Below are 24,284 nucleotides of genomic sequence, written 5' to 3'. Positions count from 1 at the left end.
TAGGGGCTGGTGCGGTTGTACAGGGGCAAGGAGCCCGACCTCTTTGGGCCTCTTCGAGTTTGGTGTGGGTGGGCACAGAATTATTGATTCTCGGTGCATTTCAGTTGAAGACATAAGTTACTCAGCACCTCGACCAGGGCCAGGCACGCCAGGAGGAGATGCGTTGGGAAATCAAGAAATCTGTGTCTCAAGTCCCAAACTGAGCTTCAAACACAGAAAAGCCAGTCCATCCACGTCTGTGGTCAGCAGGAAGAACCCCTCAGCGGCAGAAGAGCGCCATCCCTGGCGACCGGGTCCTGGCTCCCCAGAGGCGCCTGAGCATGCTCAGTTGCCAGAACGCGGTGGCTCAGTGGGAAACCGAGAAGCGCCGCGGACTCCCAGCCCCGCCGGCGCCTGGACCGGAGAGGGCTGGGGCCACGGGGGCGGGGCCTCGGACGCACGCTCCCTCCCTCCCAGCCCGCCTTCCCGCCCCCCAGCCACGCGCCGGTCGCCGGCACGCGGGCCGCCCGTTGCCCTAGCAACCGTCGTGCCGCGTCTTCCTGAGGGAGCTCTGTCAGCCCGAGGATCCGGTCGCCCGCTCCCCACTGCCCCGCGATTTTCGCGTGGGCTTAGAGGCGGAGGGACAACAAAAAATGGCGGAGCGGAGCCAGACGGCGCCTGAGGCAGGTCTGTGGGGGAGGTCGTTCTGGGGGGAAGCGCTGAAGCAGCACGGCGGTCCTTGGTCTGAGGGGAGAGGGGACTTGGGCATGGCCCTACTCTTGAGGAGGCACCCCTGTGTGTTTGCGCGGTGGGGCTGTGACCTCGGGGTCAGGGGTCAAGGGAGGTGCACACCGCTCTGAATGGCGGGCAGGGACCTCGGAGTCCCGGAGGAGGCGCAGGAATGTATGCGGGAGTGTGCACACTCCTGAATGAGCATGGGCCCAGAAGGGGCTGGGGCTCCAGGGAAGATATAGGACTCCAATCCTGAGGGGCGCGTGTGATGGGGCTGATCATGGGAGTAGGGCTGAGTCATGGACGGGGGTACATAGTCTTGTGGGAACATGGGAGGGCTCCCTAAACGGGCATGGTTTGATGGAGTCTCTTATTCTGAGGAGGCAGGTATATGGGAGAGGAGTGTTACTGTAATATCAGGCAGTGCCATGGAAAGGGGGTATACACTGAATATTTGTGTTTGGGGGAAGTACAGTGCCTTAGGGTCACCCCTGGCCATCGAGAAAGTATACAAATCCTTTCGTAGGTTCTGATAAAGACAAGAGGCTTGCGGGGGCACTCAGAGCCCCAGTCTTTCAGAACCTTACCAAAGAATGCTGGAGCCTGAGTTTGAGTATATGTGGGATCAGTGATCTTGAAGGTCATTTAGAATCACAAAGGTGTGCATGTCCATATATTTGTGGGGAGAAGATAGTCTTTAAGGTGCAGGAGACTGCTGGGAAGGGGAGACCCAGGTGTCTATCCCTGAGGGGACCCCCGTTGTGGGTTTGACTGGTCTTGGAGAGTAGTGACCTAAGTGTCTCACACGGTCATAGGAAAGAGCAAGGGTTTTCAGTTGTGTGTGTATGGGAAGGAATTTGCACCTGAAAGGGGCTGGGGACCGAAGAACTGAGGCTTTAAGACAAGTGATACCTGTGTGTGTAGTAAAGCAGTGGCTTTAGGGATAAGTGTGGTGGTGAGTGATGGAAGTGGTATACAAATCTTGTATATGTGTCCTGATTAGGTATTTTGGTTTCAAGAGTGACCCACTTAAATTATCCAGCCCTTGGCACTGGGGAAGGGTATGGATAGTGGTTATACTAAGACCTTGTAGTAACTGAACTGGAAGCTGAATGAAGCCATTGAGAGTGAATGGTTCAAGAGACTATTCTCTCTCAAGTCCTGCATGGTTTCTCTTTGCTTCGTCCATCAAGTAGTTCCTCTATTCTTTTTACAGTTTAAGCTTCCTTGTGACTTGAACATGCTCATTCCTTTATTCATTCATCTGCTCAACAAATATTTATTGAGTGCCAACTATATGTTAGATACCAACTTAGGCACTGGAAACTCTCTGCTTGTGATTCTCTTACCTTGTTCTTTTTTTTTTTTTTCTTCCCTGCTCCCTCACACCCCCTCCCCTCCGATTTACTAGCTTTACATATATTATATAGTCTCCATATTACTTTTATTAGTTATTGCCTGTTTTCTTCCACTAGAATGTAGGCTCCATGAAAGCAAAGGTTTTGTTATGTTTAACAATCCCACATGTCTAGAGCCATACATGGTGTACAGTAGGTTATTCTTAAATATTTGTTGAATAAATAACTGAATGATCTGATAAAGTCTAGTGGTTCAAGAAACTTTCTCTGAGGAAGTGATATTTTTAGATGAGATACAATAAGGACTGATTAAGTGAAGAGAAGGTTATTCTTAAATATTTGTTGAATAAATAACTGAATGATCTGATGAAGTCTAGTGGTTCAAGAAACTTTCTCTGAGGAAGTGATATTTTTAGATGAGATACAAGAAGGATTAATTAAGCAAAGAGAAGGACAAGGAGTGGTCCAGGCAGAGGGAAACAATGTGCAAAGATCCTAAGGTAGCAGGGAACATAATGTATTGTGTTTAAGGAACTGAAAAAAGACAAATATGGCTGCATATAGGGCAATAGGAGGGGGAAAGAAGCTGAAACAGATCTTGCAGTTCTTGAATACTATGATATGTATTTTCACCAAATAGTAGGAAGCCACTGAGGGCTCTTAAGTAGGAGCATGACATGATTATAATCATGAAAAATATAACTGGCTACAGTATGGGAAGTACAGAAGATACAAGAATGGGTATAGGTAGACCTGTTAGAAGGTAGCAGTGGAGATGGAGAGAAGGAATTGAGAAATATTTAAGAGGTAAAATTAATAGGATTTAGTGAAAGATGGGGATGAAGGAAAAGGAGGTATCAGGTCATGCTTCTAATTTTCTAATTCGTGAATCTGGATAGTTGGTGGTGCCATTATGGAGATAAGGAACACTGGAAGGGGTCTTGGCTATGTTTGAGAGGGAAGATCATGAGTTTGGTTTTGGACATATGGAGTCGGAGTTATCTTTGAGCCATCCAGAGAAGTGAGAGATTGACAAGGCAGTTGAATGTGTAAGAAAAGTCGGAGCTAACATGAAAGATAATTAGTGAAGTCAAAAGTGTGGATGAAATTGCATAGAGGGGACAGTGGGGTGAGGGGAGTAGAGGCTTGGGATTAAGTGTTGAATAGCTGCAATATTTCAGTGCTTTCCAAAGAGAATGAGGAGAATGGTCTTGAACAGATCAAATGCTGCCAAATGATATATACATGAAGACTGAAAAACTAGATTTAGCAACAGATTTAGCATTGTTGATAACATTAATGAGAGAAAATTGATGAAGGTAGGAGCCAAACCATTTAAGTTCTGAATTACTATTAATGGGCTTAGTCTTTATTTCTTAATTCAGATTCCCAAGAGAGAGAAACTAATTGGAATACATCATATTTTCACCAGATCATGTCATAGATTTCAAGCCAGTGTAGGATTGATTGTTTTTGGATTAGGTGTCTAGGTATTGCTGACTGGAATCACTTGGTTCAAAACATGTCCGTCTGATGATTTTTCATCTCAGTAGCAATAGCTAACATTTCTAGAGTGTTTATTATGTGCCAGATACTGTGCTAAGAGCTTTATATATTTTAATCTATGTCAGCATCATAGCCACTTTCTAAGGTATTAACTCTACTGTTTGAAGAAATTTTGGCACAGAGAAGTTAAGCAACTTGCTCAAGATCTGCAAATAAGTGTAAGACTATAGGTGTTTGGGGCTTTTTTTTTTTAAGTTTACTTATTTTGAGAGAGAGAGCACACATGTGGAGAAGGAACAGAGAGAGAGAGAGAGAGGGAGAGAGAGAGGGAGGGAGAGAGAAAGAGAGAGAGAATCCCAAGCAGGCTCCGCACCACCAGTGCAGATCCCTGTGTGGGGCATGAACCCAAGAACCAGGGGACCATGACCTGAACCAAAGTCAGATGCTTAACCAACTGAGCCAACCAGGCACCCCTGTTTGGGGATTATTTTAACATTATACAGATTCATTATTTGGCTTTCTCTTTGTATTGCAATATTCTACATAGTGAAGCAATAATAGCCATGATGAAAATTCCTGCCCTACAAGAAATGTTATTGTAAGGTAAGCATATGTTAGCAAGGTGACATGGAAAGAACTGGAATTCAGATCTTTGTCTAAAGTCTATTTCTGTAATCTATTAGATGAGGACCATGGACTCAAATTTTCTGATCTAAAGTTCCCTCATCATAAAATGGGGATGATATTTGCAGGATAGTTGTGAATTCTAGAGATAATATATCTGAAGTGCACAATAAATGAAATTTTCTTAGTTCCCCTGAAGCTTGAATGTAAAAAATTAAGCAAGATTTAAACACACAGTGATGAATTTAAGACATTCTTTTTTTCCTCCATTTTTTCCCCATTGGTATAATTTATTTACCGTTAGAAGAAAGACAGACACCAAGTTTAGGCGAATGTGGAATTGTTATTTGTACTAAAATGACATGGAATAGGTCTCTATATGAGGTGGATTTTGAGGGATTTCTTGGAGTGAAGGGATAAGTTTTTTTCCAAGCATACAGATAGCTCTGTTAGAAGGTCAGATTTGCAAAAGGAAGTTTATTTAAAATATTGTGTTGTATTGTATGTATGTATGTATGTATGTATGTATGTATGTTTATTCTTGAGAGGATAGAGAGAGAGGAAAAGAACAAGTGGGGAAGGGGCAGAGAAAGGGGGACAGAGGATCTGAAGCAGGCTCTGTACTGATAACAGACCGCCAGATGTGGGGCTTGAACTCACAAACCATGAGACCGTGACCTGAGCTGAAGTCAGAAGCTTAACTGACTGAGCCACCCTGGTGTCCCTAAAACATTGTACTTTAAAATGAGGACAAGAATGTTTGAATTTTTCTTCTTTTCCAACAATTTGACTATTAACAATAATAAAAAAGAAACCATGTGGGAGTATTAGGCTAGATTGCACTTGCTTGAATTTCTCAGGTTCTTCTTCCTTTCCAACTATCATAAAAGAAAGCTTTGTGTGAATTACCTGGTATAATTTTTTTCCTGTATTGCCAAGTGTGTTACTTTTGTGGAAGCCCATACCGACCAGAAATTTTAGAATGATGCAGTCTGTTAAAAACGGCCTGTACTTTGGGGTGCCTGGGTGACTCAGTTGGTTAAGCATATGACTCTTGGTTTTGGATCAGGTCATGATCTCATGGTTTTGTGAGTTCAAGCCCCCATCTGGCTCTGTCCTGGCAGCATGTAGCCTGCTTGGGATTCTCTCCCTCTCTCTCTCTCTCTCTCTCAAAAATGGCCTGTACCTTGATCAATTTGTGAAATAAATGAATATTTTTTAAAAAAGTAATTTTATGGTACCTGAAATCATCTATAGACAGAATCTTGAAATTTTAAAAAGCCTTAGAAATGAGAATAGTGTTTTCCATCTTTTGTTAGTACTTGGGCAAAATAGTTAAGTCTGTTTGCAAATTGGGGACAGTAACACCTACTTTTCAGGTGAGACTTAGAGATAGATTTGGAAAGTGCATAATGTGTTATACCCTACCCTCAAAGAAATGGTAGGTTATTTAGTATCTGCCTCTGTGTGTGTGTGTGTGTGTGTGTGCATGCGCATGGGTGTGTGTCTTTTCCTAAAGCTTACTAGTAAAATTGTCTTTTAAAGAAGAGGAAATCTAGGGGCGCCTGGGTGGCTCAGTCGGTTAAGCGTCCGACTTCGGCTCAGGTCATGATCTCGTGGTCCGTGAGTTCGAGCCCCGCGTCGGGCTCTGTGCTGACAGCTCAGAGCCTGGAGCCTGTTTCAGATCCTGTGTCTCCTTCTTTCTCTGACCCTCCCCTGTTCATGCTCTCTCTCTGTCTCAAAAATAAATAAATGTTAAAAAAAAAATTAAAAAAAAAAAGGAGGAAATCTAGATCTATAGTCCCTTATTTGGAGCTTTGGATGCAAATATATTTCAGAATTCAGATATTTTTTGGATTATGGAAAAGTAATACAGCATATGTACTGTTAATTATATAACATCCACATGGGTATGGGAGAGTACCTTGTAATCAAGCACATTAATATCACATTCACACTAAATGAATAAATTATAAATAGCTTCATGTCAATTTAGGTTAAATTTTGTTGACAAATTAGTTTTGGCAGCAAATTTATGGAAAAAATTGCCATTTTTAGAGATTTATGGATTTTGAAATTGTGGAAAAGGGAATGTGGATTTACAAAGTTTGATCCCTTTTTAGAAATATTTTTAAAGCTTTGAATTATTTTTTGTCACCTGTATATTTTTCTGTAACATCAGCAAGTGTATAGCTTTATTAAAGATCCTAAAAGTATAGTATTGGGATGGAAAACACATTTGGTTTCCGTGATGCTTATTTCTTCTAAGAAACTGATAATGTTGGAGATCTCTTGATGTTGCATTTGGCTTTAGTTTCAGTATCATTGCGCAATGTCACTTTCAATTAGAGATACTAGAAACCTATATGCATTAAGAAGGACAGAAGGATGTCTATATTTTGCATACGTATTTTTTTTTCAACGTTTATTTATTTTTGGGACAGAGAGAGGCAGAGCATGAACGGGGGAGGAGCAGAGAGAGAGGGAGACACAGAATCGGAAACAGGCTCCAGGCTCTGAGCCATCAGCCCAGAGCCTGATGCGGGGCTCGAACTCACGGACTGCGAGATCGTGACCTGGCTGAAGTCGGATGCTTAACCGACTGAGCCACCCAGGTGCCCCTGCATACGTATTTTTAATAGTCACAGCTTTGTCTTTGATTCAAAGAATAGTACGATCGTAATTGAGTTTCAGAATGTTTTTATTAATTGTTAAATTTCAGCACTGGAGTAGGTGTTAATTTTAGTATTAAGAAAAATTTTCATCCTTAGCTGGAATTGATTTTTCTGATTATAAAACATTATTCTAAGTGTGAAAGTTTGCAATAATTCATTGATGTTATTCACCATATGGGAATATGATACTTTTTACTTTTTATATTTCACATTTATTTAATGGACTCCTAAAATAAATTTTTTTTCAAACTCTAAAGAAAATCGTTTTTATTTGTCATATGTATTTGAGAACTATTGATTGTGAACATTTGAGTCTCTAACCAGGCTTTCAAAATAATGTATTTGCATGTCAACTGAAGGAAAACAAAACAAGCAAACACAGAAAACTCCTAGAATTTAATATACGATTAAAAACCTTTATATGGGATTGGAAATTCCTAAATAAAGAACTTTCAACAATGTTATGGAAAAAAAATCTCTGAGTTTTGGTGGAAGAAATGGGAAAAAAACAATCTGCCATCATTTATAGTTTGCTGCATTTTATTAGGAGTTTTAGAAGTCACTAATTGTAGTATATTAATCTCTGTGTCATAGAGTTGTGGAAGAAATCACTATGTTGTGGACTGTGTTATTCATTTTTAGAATTATTCTTATAAAAATATATATTTAATACCTACTGTATGTCAGGCATTGTGGCAAACTTTGGAAATTCAGTGATGCATTTATACATAGTCCCTGCCTTCAAGGAGCTCCCATAATAGTAGAAGAAGAATAGAGCTAGAAAATTAGCATCCAGGCAATGGTAGAAGTTGTACACAGAATTCTGAGGCTAGATAATAGTTCTCTGACAGCTTGGAGATGGTGGTAGGAGTAGTTTAGTAACGCTTCTTGGAGGAAGAACACATGAATTGAGTCTTGGATGACAAGAAGGAATTAGCCCAGTGAACGCTGTAGGCAGAGGGACTGGGAGTAGAGAGGAGGAAAGGAGGGCAGAGAGAGCAACATATGCCCAGGGAAGTTATGTGGTGGGAGAATGAAACTCATTCAGAATATTGCTGGTATTGCTCTTCTATTAACAGAGCTAAAGACTGTATTTCTTTTTATTTTTTTATTTTTTGCTTCTATTGGCCCTTAAACATTTCTGGTGTGATAGATACCTCTTGATATGTTATGAAAAGATAATGAATTCTTTCTCATGAAAATGCATGCTGTGTGCAGACACATGAAAATTTGAAAATAATTTCAAGAGATAATGTCCATCCCAGAAACCCAGGTTAAGAAATCTTCTATTTGTTAGTAATAGAGGATTACATTTCAGTTAGTAATAGAGGTTGCAGTTAAGAATCTGAAATCTTCAAAGTAGGAATACTTTGGTGAAAGGGGTTGATTTAATGACATCTGTGCTAGGCAAAGCAAATGCTGGTTCCTAAATTATTTGGTCATCAGTTTATCTCATATTTTTAGCTCCTTATACTTCCTCATTTTGCCTCACAGTAGACCTGAAGAAAGACTCCAAGGTTACATAGATGTATTCATGACAGAGTAAGTGATTAGTTCAGGCTTATGTGGCTAGAGAGCAGGTCTGATTCCAAAGCCAAGATTCTTTCCATTTTTGCTCTCCTATGTAGAAAAAACATGTATAAGATTAGAGCTTACAGTGAGGGAAGTGTAGTTTTTACCTTTATATTGAATGTTAGAGGTTAGGTGACTTAACCAGGGTCCCACAACCAGCAAGAAGAGGAGCCAGAACTATAACTTAAATTTCCTGATTTCCATTCAGCAAATAAGAATATACTGCCCTAAAATGAAGAGAGATAAATAACCAGGTATTGTAGTAATGGGCTTTAAAACAAAGTTAGTTATTTCAGTAAGCCAATCTTTGGCATTTGCAGAGTACCTCCTTTGGTTTAGGCACTTTATGTATATCTTGTTTAATTCTCTCAAAATTCCTGCAAGGGGGTATAATTATCTCAGTTTTATATATGAGAAAATTGGGGTTCAGAAATACTAAGTGGTGAAGCTGAGGTTCTACAACCCATAAGTAGTAGAACTGGAACTGCAATCTAAGTCTGTCTGGCTCTGTGTCCATACTGATGAGACTACTCCACTCTGCTTCCTAGTAAGTTAAAATAACTTAAATTTTCTTTTGTTATTGAGTTATTGAGGAAGAGGTAATGCATATCTCAATTTTCAGACAAATGTATGAAACAAAAGTGCACATTTATTTCTAATTACTGTAGAAATATGGGGTTAATGAGGTTTCTCATCTTGGGCATCTCTATGCGCTCATTGAGTAAATTAGTGTTGAAGAGTAGGGACTAAAATAGCAATTAGTATATGCTTGCTACCTCGTAGGCATTCAATAAATATTTGTAGACCAAATGAGTGGAAACATTTTTTTATCCATAAATTTTAGGTTTAAATATTAGAACTTAGGCTATTGGAAGTTGAGGATGTTAACACAAATGAAGGGGAAAATGAAGAAACTTGACATTTTACAAACAAGATGTCCTAGTTGAATAGGGCTTAAACACAGTTGATATACTGTGGATGGAACAAGCTCATTAAAACCTCATTTGGGAAATTTCTGGGGAAGGTGACAGAGTAGGAGGATCTTAAGCTTACCTTGTCCCATTGATACAAGTAGACAACATACACATGGGTGTAAATAACCCAGAAAACAACCTGAAGTCTGACAGAACAGACTCCTTGGAGCTAAGTGTAGAGAAGAGGCCATATCAAAGAAGATAGGAAAGGCAGAGACGTGATTGGGAGCTAAATGGATCTACAGGAGGAAAGAAGGGAAGGATGCTACAGGTGCAGAGAGGAGAAAGAAACAGATTCTCATATCATATCCCTGGGGTGGAGAACCTACATGAGGAAGATGAATCCCCATAACATTTGGCTTTGAAAACCAGAGAGGCCGAATTCATGAGTTCTTACAATCAGTGGGGCTTAACACCTTGAACTTTATTTTTTTTTTTTAATTTTTTTTTCAACGTTTTTTTTTTTAATTTATTTTTGGGACAGAGAGAGACAGAGCATGAACGGGGGAGGTGCAGAGAGAGAGGGAGACACAGAATCGGAAACAGGCTCCAGGCTCCGAGCCATCAGCCCAGAACCCGATGCGGGGCTCGAACTCACGGACCGCGAGATCGTGACCTGGCTGAATTCGGACGTTTAACAGACTGCGCCACCCAGGCGCCCCTTCACCTTGAACTTTAAAAATCAGTGGGCTCAGCTTTGGGAGAGCCAGGAGAGCTAGAGGAAACTGAATCCCTGCCCTTAAAATATATAAAAATAAACAGCTCCTTACAGATACAGCATAGAAGCAGCATTTTGAGAAAAATGCCTAGGGTATATAGGAGAGAGATTTGTTTAATAATCTCAGAGTGTGTGCTGAGGGGGCAGGGATTCCTGGGAGACTTCTCCAGGAACAAAGGAGCTGGTGGGTGCCATTTCTATCTCTGTCTCCCAGACTAGAAACAGGGACCCTTCAGGAACCAGCATGGCACCATCACTCACTACCTAACTTGCTAATGGCATGCCCTGCCTGAGTTCTCCTGTGGTCACGCCTCCTCAAGGCAGGCCTTGGTTTCAGGTCTTCTCCCATAGAAGACCCATGCAAACATTGCAAACACCATGTATACCACCACCTCCACCTTGCCTTGGTCCCTGGTAGCTGGAGGTCCCCTCTCACAGTGGACTGTGGTACAGACCTTGCTAGCACAGGGTGCCCCACTGTTGTGTTCTCCTGCAGGCCTGCTCCCTCCAATACACTCTTGGCTGGAGCCCATCCAGAATGGTGCCACAAGCCTGGCAGTGTGCAAGAGCCTTGACAGTGACTCTTTCCCTGGGGAGAGGAGAAGATAACCACACACACCAAACTGACTATGGCCCCGGCAGTGGGCTGGGGACAGATGTTTGGTCTGAGTGCAGATCCTACCCATCAATGAAAGGTCCTCAGGGGACAACACAGGGAAATAGTGTTGGTTTCCCTAGTTTGGTTCTATTACATCTCTGGCAAATGCCTGGTCTGATTCAACTCAAGCCTAAGATGGCCCCAGATTGGCTCACTAACACAAGGACCAAACACTGCCTACAAAAGTCAAAGAAAGCCATGCAGATGACTGGACTGAAGGCAAATGCAGCTCAGCCACAATAGCCGGGCACATGCAGTAGACCTAGGAGACAACCTTGAGCACCAGATTCTAGTGAACAGGGGATATTGGATTTCAGGGCACTGTAATGCCTTTCATAAGGCCAGTACTTTCAAGAACAGGAGACATAACTTTTCTAACACATAGAAACAGACATAGAGAGTTAGACAAAATGAAGAGACAGAACAATGTGTCCCAAATGAAAGAATAGGACAAAATCACAGCAAGAGACCTAAACCAAATGGAGATAAGTAATATGCCTGATATAGAATTTAAAGTAATGGTCATAAAGATACTACTGGATTTGAGAAGAGTGGAGGAGTTAAGTGAGACCCTTAACAAAGAGATAGAAAACATAGAAAAAAAAAAAACAATTAGAGATGCAGGGCTCAATAACCGAAATTAACAGTAACACTAGATGGAGTAAATAGTAGACTAGAGAAGGCAGAAGAATGGGTCAGCAACCTGGATGACAGGGTTTTGGAAAGCAGCAGTCAAGCTCAACAAGAGAGAGAAAAAAATAACAAAAATGAAAATAGACTCCAGAAACTCAGTAACACCATCAAGTGTAATTAATACGTGCATTATAGGGATTCCAAAAAGAGAAGAGAGAAATGGGGAAGAACATTTATTTGAAGAAATAATAACTGAAAAAGTCCCAAATCTGGGTAAGGAAACAGAAATTCAGATCCAGGAGGCACGGAGGGCTACCAACAAAATCAGCCCAAGGATGTCCATGTTGAGACACATAGTAATTAAAACAGGAAAAAGTATTGATAAATAGAGAATTTTAAAAGCATTAAGAGAAAAGAAAAGTGTTACATACAAGAAAATCCCATAAGGCTATCAGCTGATTTTTTGGCAGAAACTTTGCAGGCCAGGAGGGAGTGGCATGACATTGCAAGTGCTAAAAGAAAAAACCTGTAACCAAGAATACTCTCTCCATCAAGGTTATAATTCTGAATAGGAGAGATAAAGAGTTTCCTAGACAAACAAAACTTAAATTCATCACCACTAAACCAGCTCTACAAAAAAAGTTAAAGAGGACTCTTTGAGTGGAAAGGAAAGAAAGACCAGGGGTAAGCAAAGGAAAGGAATGGAAAGTAGGAGTAAGAAAAGTAGGAAGCTCAAAGGCAGTAAAAATAAGTTTAGCTATAAAAATCAGTCAAGGGATTCACAAAATAAAAAGATGTAAAGTATCTGACACCATATACCTAAAACAGGGGGAAAGGAGTAAAGAATGTGTTCAAATGTAAGCGACTATCAACTTAATGTAGATTGCTATATGCAGAAGATGTCATATGCAAATATAATGGTAACCACAAATCAAAGTCCAGTAATAGATATGCAAAGCATGAAGAGAAAGGAATCCAAGTGTATCACTAAAGAAAACCACCAAACCGTAGGATGAAAGAACAAGAGAACAAAGAAACAGAGAACTACAAACACAAATGCAGAACAAATAACAAAGTGGTAATAAGTTACATACCTATCTATAATTCCTTTGAATTTAAATGGACTAAATGCTCCAGTCAAAAGCCATAGGGTGATGAAATGGAGAAAAAAGCAAGACCCATCATGTGTTGCCCATAAGAGACTCACTTTAGATCTAAAGACACATGTAGATTGAAAGTGAAGGAATGGAGAAGCATTTATCATACAAATGGAAGTGAAAACAAAGCTGAGGTAGCAATACTTATATCAGAGCAAAGACTGTAATGAGACAAAGAAGGACACTACATAATCATAAAGGGAACAATCTAAGAAGAAGATAGAACAATTGTAAATACGTATGCACCCATTATGGAAGCACACAAATACATAAGACAGCTAATAACAAACATAAAAGAAGTAATAAATAGTAATACAATAATAGTAGGGACTTTCATACACCACTTACATCAATGGATAGATCATCCAAACAGAATCAAAAAGGAAACAGTGGCTTTGAATGACACATTGGACCAGATGGATCTAACAGATATATTCAGAACATGCCATCCAAAAACAGCAGATACACATTCTTTTCATGTGCACACGGAACATTCTCCAGAATAGATCACATATTAGTCCACAAAACAAGTCTCAACAAATTCAAAAAGATTGAAATCATACAGTGCATCTTTTCTGACCACAACACCGTGAATCTAGAAATCAATCACAAGAAAAAAGTCTGGAAAGAACACAAATACATGGAGGTTAAATAGCATGCTGCTAAACAATAAATTGGTCAACCAAGAAATCCAAGAAGAAACAAAAAAATACATGGAGACAAATGAAAATGAAAACACAGTACTCCAAAATCTTTGGAATGCAGCAAAAGTGGTTCTAAGGGAATTTTATAGCAATACAGTCCTACCCCAAGAAACAGGAAAAATCTCAAATAAACAACCTAACCTTACACATGAGCATCTAGAAGAAGACCAAACAAAACCCAAATCCAGCAGAAGGAATAAATGATATAGAAACTAAAAAACAGAACATCAATGAAACCTGAAACTGTTTTTTGAAAAGAACAAAATTGATAAGCCTTTAGCTGGACTCATCCCCCCTCCCTGAAAAATGAGGACTCAATAAACAAAACAGGAGGGGCGTCTGGGTGACTCAGTTGGTTAAGTGCTAGACTTTGGCACAGGTTGTGACCTTGCACTTAGTGAGTTTGAGTCCTGCATTGGGCTCTGTGTGGACAACTCAGAGCCTGGAGCCTGTTTCAGATTCTTTCTCCCTCTCACTCGGCCCCTCCCCAGCTCACTCTCTCTCTCAAAAATAAATAGAACATTAAATTAAAAAAATAAAACAGGAAATGAAAGAGAAGTAACAACTGACACCACAGAAATACAGATTATAAGAGAATACTATGAAAAACTATATGCCAACAAGTTGGGCAACCTAGAAGAAATGGATAAAATCCCAGAAATGTATAACCTCCCAAAACTGAATCAGGAAGAAATAGAAAATTTGAACAGACTGATTACCAGCTATAAAATGGAATCAGTAATCAAAAAACTTCCAACAAACAGAAGTCTAGGACCAGTAGCCTTCACAGGCGAATTTTACCAAACATTTAAAGAAGAGTTAATACCTATTCTTCTCAAACTATTCCGAGAAATACAAGAGGAGGGAAATCTTCCAAATTCATTCTGTGAGGCCAGCATTACTCTGATACCAAAACCAGAAAAAGACAGTACAAAAAAAGAGAACTAGAGGCCAATATCTCTTATGAACATAGATACAAAAATCCTGAACAAAATATTAGCAAATTGAATCCAACAATATATTAAAAACTCATTCACCATGATCAAGTGGCATTTATTCCTGGGATGCAAGGGTGTTTCATTATTCACAAATCAATCAATGTGATACATCACATCAATAAGAGAAAGGATAAAAACCATATGATCATTTCAGTAGATGTAGAAAAAGCATTTGACAAAGTATAACATTCATTTATGATAAAAACCCTCAACAAAGTAGGTTTTGAGGGAATATAACTCAATATAATAAAGGCCTTATATGAAAAACTCAGTTAACATCATACTCAGTGGGGAAAATCGGAGAGCTTTCCTCCTAAGGTCAGGAACAAGACAAGGATATATACTCTCACCATTTTTATTCAACATAGTGCTGGAAGTCCCACACTCAGCAGTCAGACAAGAGAGAGAAATAAAAGTCATCCAAATTGTTAAGGAGGAAGTAAAACTTGCACTGTTTGCAGATGACATGATACTGTATATAGAAAACCCTAACGACTCCACCAAAAAACTATGAGAACTGACAAATAGATTCAGAAAGGTCACAGGATAGAAAATCAATGTATAGAAATCTGTTGCATTCCTATACACTAAGTAGGAAGAGAAATTAAGAAAGAAATCCTGGGGCGCCTGGGCGGCTCAGTCGGTTGAGTGTCCGACTTCAGTTCAGGTCATGATCTCACTGCTCATGAGTTCAAACCCTGCATGGGGCTCTGTGCTGACAGCTCAGAACCTGCAGTCTGCTTCAGATTCTCTGTCTCCCTCTCTCTCTGCCCCTCTCCTGCTCATGCTGTCTCTCTCCTTCAAGATAAATAAACATTAAAAAAAGAGAAAGAAATCCTTTTTACATTTGCACTAAAAATAATAAAATACTTACGAGTAAACAAAAGAGGGGAAAGACCTATGCTCTGAAAAATATAGAACATTGATGAAAGAATTTGAAGATGACACAAATGGAAAGATATTCCATGCTCATGGATTAGAAGACCAAATATTGTTAAAATGTCTATACTACCCAAGGCAATTTATAGATTTAATGCAATCTCTATGAAAAGACTAACAGCATTATTCACAGAACTAGAACCAACAATCCAAAATTTGTGTGGAACCACATAAGACTCTGAATAGCCAAAGCAGTCTTGAAAAAGGAAAACTGGATGTGTCACAGTCTCCAATATTAAGGTATAGTAGTACAAAGCTATAGTAATCAAAACAGTTGTGGTACTGGCACAAAAATAGATACATGGATCAATGGAGCAGAATAAAAAGCCCAGATATAAACCCATGATTGTATCATCAATTAATTTTTGACAGAGTGACAAGAATATGCAATGGGAAAAAGTCTCTTCAACACATACTGTTTGGAAAACTTGACAGCAACATGCAAAACAATGAATCTGGACCACTTCCTCACACCATACACAAAATAAACAATATGGATTAAAGTCATAAATGTGAGACATGAAACCATAGAAATCCTAGAAGAGAACACTAGCAGTACTTTCTCTGACATCAACCATAGCAACATCTTTCTAGATATGCCTCCTCAGGTAAGGGAAGCAAAAGCAAAAATAAATTATTGGGACTACATCAAAATAAAAAGCTTCTGAACAGCCACAAAACTAAAAGACAACTTACTGAATAGGGGAAGATATTTGCATTGTCATTTATATGTCCTATCTAATAAAAGTTTAGTATCCAAAATACATAACTGATACAACTCAACACCAAAAAAACAAACAAAAAAGGGTAGATGTCATAAACAGACACTTTTCCAAAGAAGATGTACAGATGGCCAACAGACATATGAGAAGATGCTCAATATCACTCATCATCAGGGAATGCAAATGAAAACCACAGGGAGATAATCACCTCACACCTGTCAGAATGGCTAAAATAAAAAAACAAGAAACAAGTGATGGCAAGGATGTGGAGATAAAGGAACCATTGTGCACTTTTGGTGGGAATGCAAACTGGTGTAGCTACTGTGGAAAACAGCATAGATTTTCCTTAAAAAATTAAAAACACAACTATCATATGATTCAGTAATTCCACTACTGGATACTTACCCACATAATACAAAAAAACTAATTTGAAGAGCTATAGTGCCCTTGTGTTTATTGCAGTAAGTTATTTATAATAGCCAAGGTATGGAAGCAGCAACCCAAGTGTCCGTCAATAGATGAACACATAAAGAGTATGTGCAAAAAATATATATGTGTGTGTATATATGAATATATGTAATATTACTCAGCTATAAAAAAGAATGAAATCTTGCTATTTACAACAACATGGATGGATCTAGAGTATATGTTGCTAAGTGAAATAAGTCAGTCTGGGAAAGACAAATATATGATTTCACTCATATTTGGTTTTATGAAACAAAACAGTTGAACAAGGAAAAAAAGAAAGCAAAAAACAGACTCTTAACAACACAGAAGAATTTGATGGTTACCAGAGGGGAGGTGGGTAGGGGGATGGGTGAAATAGGTGAAGGGGATTAAGAGTTCACTTACTGTGATGAGCATGGAGTAATGTATAGAGTTGTTGCTTTACTCTATTGTACACCTGAAACTAATATGACACCGTATGTTATCTATACTGGAATTAAAATAAAAGAAAAAACCCTAAAACCTTGGAGGTGTCTGTGTCTTTATTGCAACATATGTAGTAAATAGAGTATAGGTTTTGGAATTAACCAGATGCTATTTAAAATTTTTTCTTTCAACGTTTATTTATTTTTGGGACAGAGAGAGACAGAGCATGAACGGGGGAGGGGCAGAGAGAGAGGGAGACACAGAATCGGAAACAGGCTCCAGGCTCTGAGCCATCAGCCCAGAGCCTGACGCGGGGCTCGAACTCACGGACCGCGAGATTGTGACCTGGCTGAAGTCGGACGCTTAACCGACTGCGCCACCCAGGCGCCCCAACCAGATACTATTTAAAATTTTAACTCTACTCCCTAATTGTAATAGTGTTTCTTAGAGCCTCAGTTTTATTCATCTTTAAAATGGTGATGCTAATCCTTTACTCATTAGAGTTGTGAGGGTATATGTAATAATACCTCTGATAGAATAGAAATCCTCTTAACCTACTCACTGGATTAATTGATGCTTTCCATTTTCATGAGATATGCAGCTTCATACATGTTTAAAGAGCCTTTCTCATCTACTGGGAAGGTGCAATGTATTGATGGTGCATGAGTCCTGGTGTCATAAATACATTATGAAAAACTTAAAATATATATATTTTTTAATGATTATTTATTTATATTGAGGGAGAGGCACAGAGCTTGAGCGGAGGAGGGACAGAGAGAGAGACACACAGAATTGGAAGCAGGCTCCAGGCTCCCAGCTGTCAACACAGAGCCTGATGCGGGGCTCGAACCCACAGACCGTGAGATCATGACCTGAGCTGAAGTCGGATGCTCAACCGACTGAGCCACCCAGGCACCCCAAACTTAAAATGATTTTATTTATTTATTATTATTTTTTTTAAATTTTTTTCAACGTTTTTATTTATTTTTGGGACAGAGAGAGACAGAGCATGAATGGGGGAGGGGCAGAGAGAGAGGGAGACACAGAATCGGAAACAGGCTCCAGGCTCTGAGCCATCAGCCCAGAGCCTGACGCGGGGCTCGAACTCACGGACCGCGAGATCGTGACCTGGCTGAAGCCAGACGCTTAACCAACTGCGCCACCCAGGCGCCCCAAAATGATTTTAATTAAAATTGGAAATATCTTTCAAAGTAGCAATACTCTAATTTTTCATCTTAATAATGTCATTATCAGTGTACCACCACAGGAATAGTAATGCTTATGAGAAATGCTGGTTTAATTTTTGCAGCTTGATAAAAATTGTTGTAAATGTTTTGAATTTTCTTTAAAACGTTTTTAAGTTTTTATTTATTTATTTTGAGGGAGAGAGAGCATGTGCATGTGTGCACACACACGTACGCTGGGACAGAGAGAGAGAGAGAGAATCCGAAGCAGGCTTACGCTGTCAGCACAGAGCCCAACTCAGACAATTCTTTTCAGTGGGGTCTTTATCTGGTTTTGGAATCAAGGTAATGCTGGCCTCATAGAATGAGTTTGGAACTTTTACTTCCATTTCCATTTTTTGGAACAGCTTCCAAAGAATAGGTATTAAGTCTTTTTTAAATGTTTGGTAGAATTCCCCTGGAAAGCCATCCAGCCCTGGACTCTTGTTTATTGGGAGATTTTTTGATTACTGATTCAATTTCTTTACTGGTTAGGGTCTGTTCAGATTTTGTATTTCTTCCTGTTTCAGTTTTGGTAGTTTATATGTTTCTAGGAATTTGTCCATTTCTTTCAGATTGCCCAATTTGTTGGCATATAATTGCTCATAATATTCTCTTATTATTGTTTTTATTTATGCAGTGTTCGTTGTGATCTCTTTCATTCATGATTTTATTTATTTAGGTCCTTTCCTTTTTCTTTTTCATCAACTGACTAGGCGTTTATCAATTTTGTTAATTCTTTCAAAGAACCAGCTTCTGGTTTCATTGACCCATTCAGTTTTTTTGTTTTTTGTTTTTTTTTTTACTTCAATATCATTGATTTCTGCTCTAATCTTTATTATTTCCCTTCTTCTGATGGTTTTGGACTTTATTTGCTGTTCTTTTTTCCATCTCCTTTAGGTGTAAGGTTAGGTTGTGTATTTGAGACATTTCTTCCTTCTTTAGGAAGGCCTGGATTGCTATATACTTTCCTTTTATGACCACCTTTGCTGCATCCCAGAGGTTTTGGACTGTTCTGTTTTCATTTCCATTGGCTTCCATGTACTTTTTAATTTCCTCTTTGATTTCTTGATTAACCCATTTGTTCTTTAGTAGGGTTCTTTAATCTCCAAGTACTCTCGGTCTTTCCAAGTTTTTTCTTGAGGTTGATTTCAAGTTTTGTAGCATTATGGCCTGAAAATATGCATGGTATGATATAGATCTTTTTGTACTCGTTGAAGGCTGATTTATGACCCAGTATGTGAAACAAATTATGGAAAAAGCCCAGATGTCCGTCGACTGATATATGGATAAAGAAGATGTGGTGTATATGTGTGTGTGTGTGTGTGTGTGTATACACACACACACACACACACACACACAATATTACTTGGTGATCAAAAATAATGAAATTTTGCCATTTGTAATAATGTGGATGGAACTAGAATGTATTATGCTAAGTGAAATAAATCTGTCAGAGAAAGATAAATATCACATGATTTCACTCATATGTGGAATTTAAGAGACAAAACAGATGAACATTTCAATCATATGTGGAATTTAAGAGACAAATCAGGTGAACATAGGGGAAGAGAAGCAAAAATAAGATAAAAACAGAGAGGGAGGAAAGCCATAAGAGACTCTTACAGAGAACAACCTGAGGGTTGCTGGAAGTGTGTGGTTGGGGACATGGGCTAAATGGGTAATGGGCATTAAGGAGGGCACTTGTTGGGATGAGCACTGGGTGTTATATGTAAGTGATGAATAACTAAATTCTACTCCTGAAACCATTATAACACTGTATGTTACCAACTTGGATGTAAATAAAACTAAAAAAAAAAAAAATAAATAAAGAGTTGGACATGTAACCAACTGAGCCACCCAGGTGCCCCGTGAATTTTCTTATAAAAGACTTGAAAAGGGCTCATCTAATTTTAGGTTTATCAGTATTATGGAGCCTTTGACTTAAAGATCAGCATCACCTGGGGCACCTGGTGGTTCAGTCCATTGAGCATACAACTCTTGATTGCAGCTCGGGTTATGATCCCAGGGTTATGAGATGAGCCCCACTTTGGGCTCCACACTGAGCATGAATCATGCTTTGAATTCTCTCACTCTTACTCTGCCCCTCTTACCTGCTTGCACTCTTTCTCTCTCTTTCTAAAATAAAAATTAAAAAAAAAAGATCAGCATCACTCATTTTATGGAACTGGATGAAGAATAAAATGATTAAATAAAGGAGTTGGATAATTTTTATTCTTTTCCCTGAGGAGCCTACATCTTTTATTTCAATTTAATATAAATTATATGTAGGCAAAGATTCAACTTTATGAAAGCAACTTTTCCATATATTCTGAGGAGGGAATTATGATATTTTTATTAATTCCTAGAAGTTGATTTAATAAGGTCCTAAGAGAGAGGAATTTTCTTTCCTTTTTATCAGCATTTACTAGAGTTGGGACTAGTTTTAAGTCGTGTCATACTGATCATATCTTTTTTTTACCATGAGGAGATTTTTACATTGTGAGTAGATTAGTATTAGTATTTTTTATTGAATTTCTTCAAATAAGGAACTCCATAGATAATTGAAATATTTTATATATTTTTAATTGAAATCTGGTATGAAAGTGGTATATTTTAAAACAATGGGTGCTGTAACTAATTAGTGAACTAGATTATCCTAGGGGTCAAATTGTTTTTGGTGAGGGAGTGGAGGGAGAAACTTTGCTTTGTCATTTGTGTATCTTTACATTCCAAGTTGTTTGAAATTGGCAAAAAGTTGTCTTCAATAAAGTTTGTATCTAAGTGCAGTGTCACCCTGATGAAAATGAAGTAAGTAAAATTTTCTTCAGATACCTAATTTTAATGCCATTTCTCATTTAGGTTATCAAAAGTTGCCGACCACCCTTGAAAACATACTACACAGTTAAAACTAAGAATGAATTTTCTTGTTATTACAGTAACAGAAGAATATTTATCCTTTTTCTGTCTGTTCAGAGCAATACATTCTTTGAAAGTTTAGCATTCAGTCAAACTAATTTTCAAAAACAGGGTTAAATATTGTCAGGGGAATAGATGAATTCCTTTTGTTTCTGTCCTAGCAAGCTAAATGTTCTTATATTGCTGATTATAATTTTTTCGAGCTTTTTATCTTTTTATGTTCTAATCCATTCTCTTTTCAAAAAAAAATTTAAGTTTATTTATTTATTTTTGAGAGAGGGAGAAAGGGAAGGTGAGGGAGAGAGAGAAAGAGAGAGAGAGCAAGCACACAGGAGGGGCAGAGAGAGAGGGAGAGAGAGAATTCCATGGGGCTCAAACTCATGAACTACGAGATCATGACCTGAGACCAAGAGTTGGATGCTTAACTGACTGAGCCACCCAGGTGCCCCCATTCTCTTTTTAAAGAAATAGTAAAATCTGTAAACTTTTCGTCTTTAGCTTTTCTGATTTTCCTGCTCAGTCTTTGCCTATCCCTGGCTTGCTCCAGTTAAGTAGAAGAGATTTTCCTATTGAATAAATCCTAGATCTTTGGATCCTCCCTTTATTCCATTAAAAAAAATTTTTTTTTTAACGTTTATTTATTTTTGAGACAGAGAGAGACAGAGCATGAACGGGGGAGGGGCAGAGAGAGAGGGAGACACAGAATGGGAAGCAGGCTCCAGGCTCTGAGCCATCAGCCCAGAGCCTGATGCGGGGCTCGAACCCACGGACCGCGAGATCGTGACCTGAGCCGAAGTCGGCCGCCCAACCGACTGAGCCACCCAGGCGCCCCTATTCGATTTTTTAAAAAATCATTCTCTCTCTTTTTTTGTAATGAGCTGTCTGGCAGGGCAATAGAAGTCTCTTTTTAGGTATTTCAGGTGAAATGGATGTGCTGCATACTATTGCCTACTACTCTGACTGTTGTGAATATTCATTCCTAAAAAGAAATGGGCTAAGAAATATAATAAAATTCTTATGTGTATAGGATTCCTAAAAATCAAAGTTGACTTGAATACTGCAAAGTTGTAAAAATGATAAATCAGGGCTTAAAATCCATTTTCTATTGGGGAAAACTGCTTCTGATGAAAAGTAAAAATAATCCTTGGATACTTCAGAGAATCTCCACATTTCTTTTTTTTAATTTTTAAAATTTTTAATGTTTATTTTTGAGAGAGAGCGGCAGAGTGTGAGCAGGGGGAGGGACAGAGAGAGGGGGAGACACAGAATTTGAAACAGACTCCAGGCTCTGAGCTGTCAGCACAGAGCTCAGTGTGAAGCTGGAACTCACAAATTGTGAGATCATGACCTGAAGTTGGACGCTTAACCAACTGAGCCACCCAGTCCCCCCTAGAATTTCCACATTTCTTAATTCTGAAGCTGTCTTTCTCTCTACTTCGCAAGTTTTAATTATTAATTTTTGAAAAAGTGCAAATAGTTATGTGGAATTTAAATAAACATAATTATTTCACATTTTAAATGTTATATATAGCTTTACTTGAACCATACTTACTACATTATTACTTATAGTCAGGGTTTTTGTGTATATCTTTCCTGCTTTCCTGATTTTGTACATTTTCCTTTACAAGACTATAAGCAAATTTATTTCAGGCACAAAAGACTTTCATGAGTGGAATGTCTGGATTTGTGAGCTTAAGTTCCTAAATTCTTCCACAGTGGCTTTCTTGGGTCTTGGAGTTATAACTTTAATTATTATTTTTAATTATAATAAGGTTCTAAAATTTAAATTTGGCTTTTATACCAAAAGAAGGAGCATAAGAAACTTGAGGCTCTTACCTTACCTATAACGGAACTCTATTAACTAAAAGGTGTTAGCATTTAAAGTGAAAGGCCTCTGGTGGTCTTTTCTGTCTCTTACACACCAGTCCTCCATAGTTAATTTCTCAGTGGACGATCTCTATGGGCATGTGTCAGAACTAGGGCAGACTTAAGGGTTCAAATAAATGTGAGGAAACCAGTACAGTTCTTAGGCTGACTTAGGAGTATTAGTATCTTTTCATAGATTGGACATTTATTTTTGGTTCATTTGACTCATGTACTCAAACTGAAGCTTGTGATGATTCTTTCAAATAAATTTACCAGAGACTTGTTTAGTGGAGCCTTTTTTTGGGATGAGAGAGAGGAATAAATGACAACTACTCACAATTTACCTTCAATAATTTATTTACACAACAGGAACATCAAAGATGGCAATGAATTACATGAAGTCTTCTCTCATTTTAATGGCTATGAACAAAATACATTCTTACTGCCAGGACAGAGCTGGAATATATCTCCCTTCATTTCATTATACCATAATTAAGTTTTGTTTAGACTAGTAGTTGCAAACTTGGCAGCACATGGGATGGATCAAGCTATTAGATATATTTTGTTGGGATCATGAGGCATGTGAGCAAGGAATTAATTAGATTCAACTGGTTGTTAATTGTTTAACAATAGGGAGATTTCAGGGCTCCTGGGTTGCTCAGTCAGTTGAGTGACAGATTCTTGATTTCAGCTTGGATCATTCTCTCATTGTTCGTGGGTTTGACAGTGTGGAGCCTGCTTGAGATTCTCTCTCTCTGTCTCCCTCTCTCTGCCCCTCCTATGTGCTCTCCCTCTTGCAAAATAAACTTAAAAAAAATCTGCCCTTTACTATTAAAAAATGTGGAAGTTTGATATAAAAGTATGAATTTCTGGCTTCTCTTAAAAATTCAGGAGAGTTGGCAAAACTGGGCCTATATTGATGTATGTTCACTGTTAGCTGGAGCTGAGTAGCTGGTGCCACCCTTAGAAGGGGGCAAAGGCTTTCTCGTATTACATGGTCCCCATTGCTCACTATTTGCTCCTTATTCTCTGTCTACTTCACTCATTTGGCATTATCTGCATAGTTCATAAATTTTGTAACCCCCACTTTAGATCATCTTTGTGAATGTGTTTATATTTATTTTTTTCTTTCTGATAGGCTAAGTTGAAAAAACCCACCAAGAGAGGTAAGTTTATGTTCTCCCACCTTCTATCCTCATAGAGGATAGTCTTCTAGACTAGCAGGGTTTTACTTGGTCACAAAATCTTATAGGGTCAGCATATCTGTAATGCTACTACTTAGATAGTTTTCCTGTATCATTAAGTAATTTGAATTATGTGGCTGGTTCTTAACTCCATTTAAAATAACCTTTGTAGGGGCACCTGCGTGGCTCAGTCGGTTGAGCGTCCGACTTCGGCTCAGGTCATGATCTCGCAGTCTGTGAGTTGGAGCCCTGCGTCGGGCTCTGTGCTGA

The 24,284-nt window shown here is 38.8% G+C and overlaps 1 protein-coding gene across 8 annotated transcripts in view; it reads left to right on the top strand.

Annotated features, from left to right (window-relative positions):
• Nucleotides 1–451: 451 nt before the first annotated feature.
• AGBL4 (AGBL carboxypeptidase 4) overlaps nucleotides 452–24,284 on the top strand; it is a 1,457,435-nt gene continuing 1,433,602 nt past the window's right edge. For 3 of the 8 annotated variants that reach the window (XM_040470173.1, XM_040470176.1, XM_040470175.1), the window contains exon 1: nucleotides 452–666. In XM_040470173.1, coding sequence (XP_040326107.1) covers nucleotides 633–666 — 34 coding nt within the window. In that variant the 5' untranslated portion in view covers nucleotides 452–632. The remainder of the gene's footprint in view (nucleotides 667–24,284) is intronic. The other 5 variants (XR_005788556.1, XM_040470171.1, XM_040470172.1 and 2 more) reach the window with 4 other exon arrangements.

Source organism: Herpailurus yagouaroundi, unplaced genomic scaffold, assembly GCF_014898765.1.
Source record: "Herpailurus yagouaroundi ecotype Mexico unplaced genomic scaffold, PumYag 77, whole genome shotgun sequence".
Lineage (NCBI taxonomy): Eukaryota > Metazoa > Chordata > Mammalia > Carnivora > Felidae > Herpailurus > Herpailurus yagouaroundi.
This window is presented reverse-complemented; position numbering and strand designations above follow the sequence as displayed.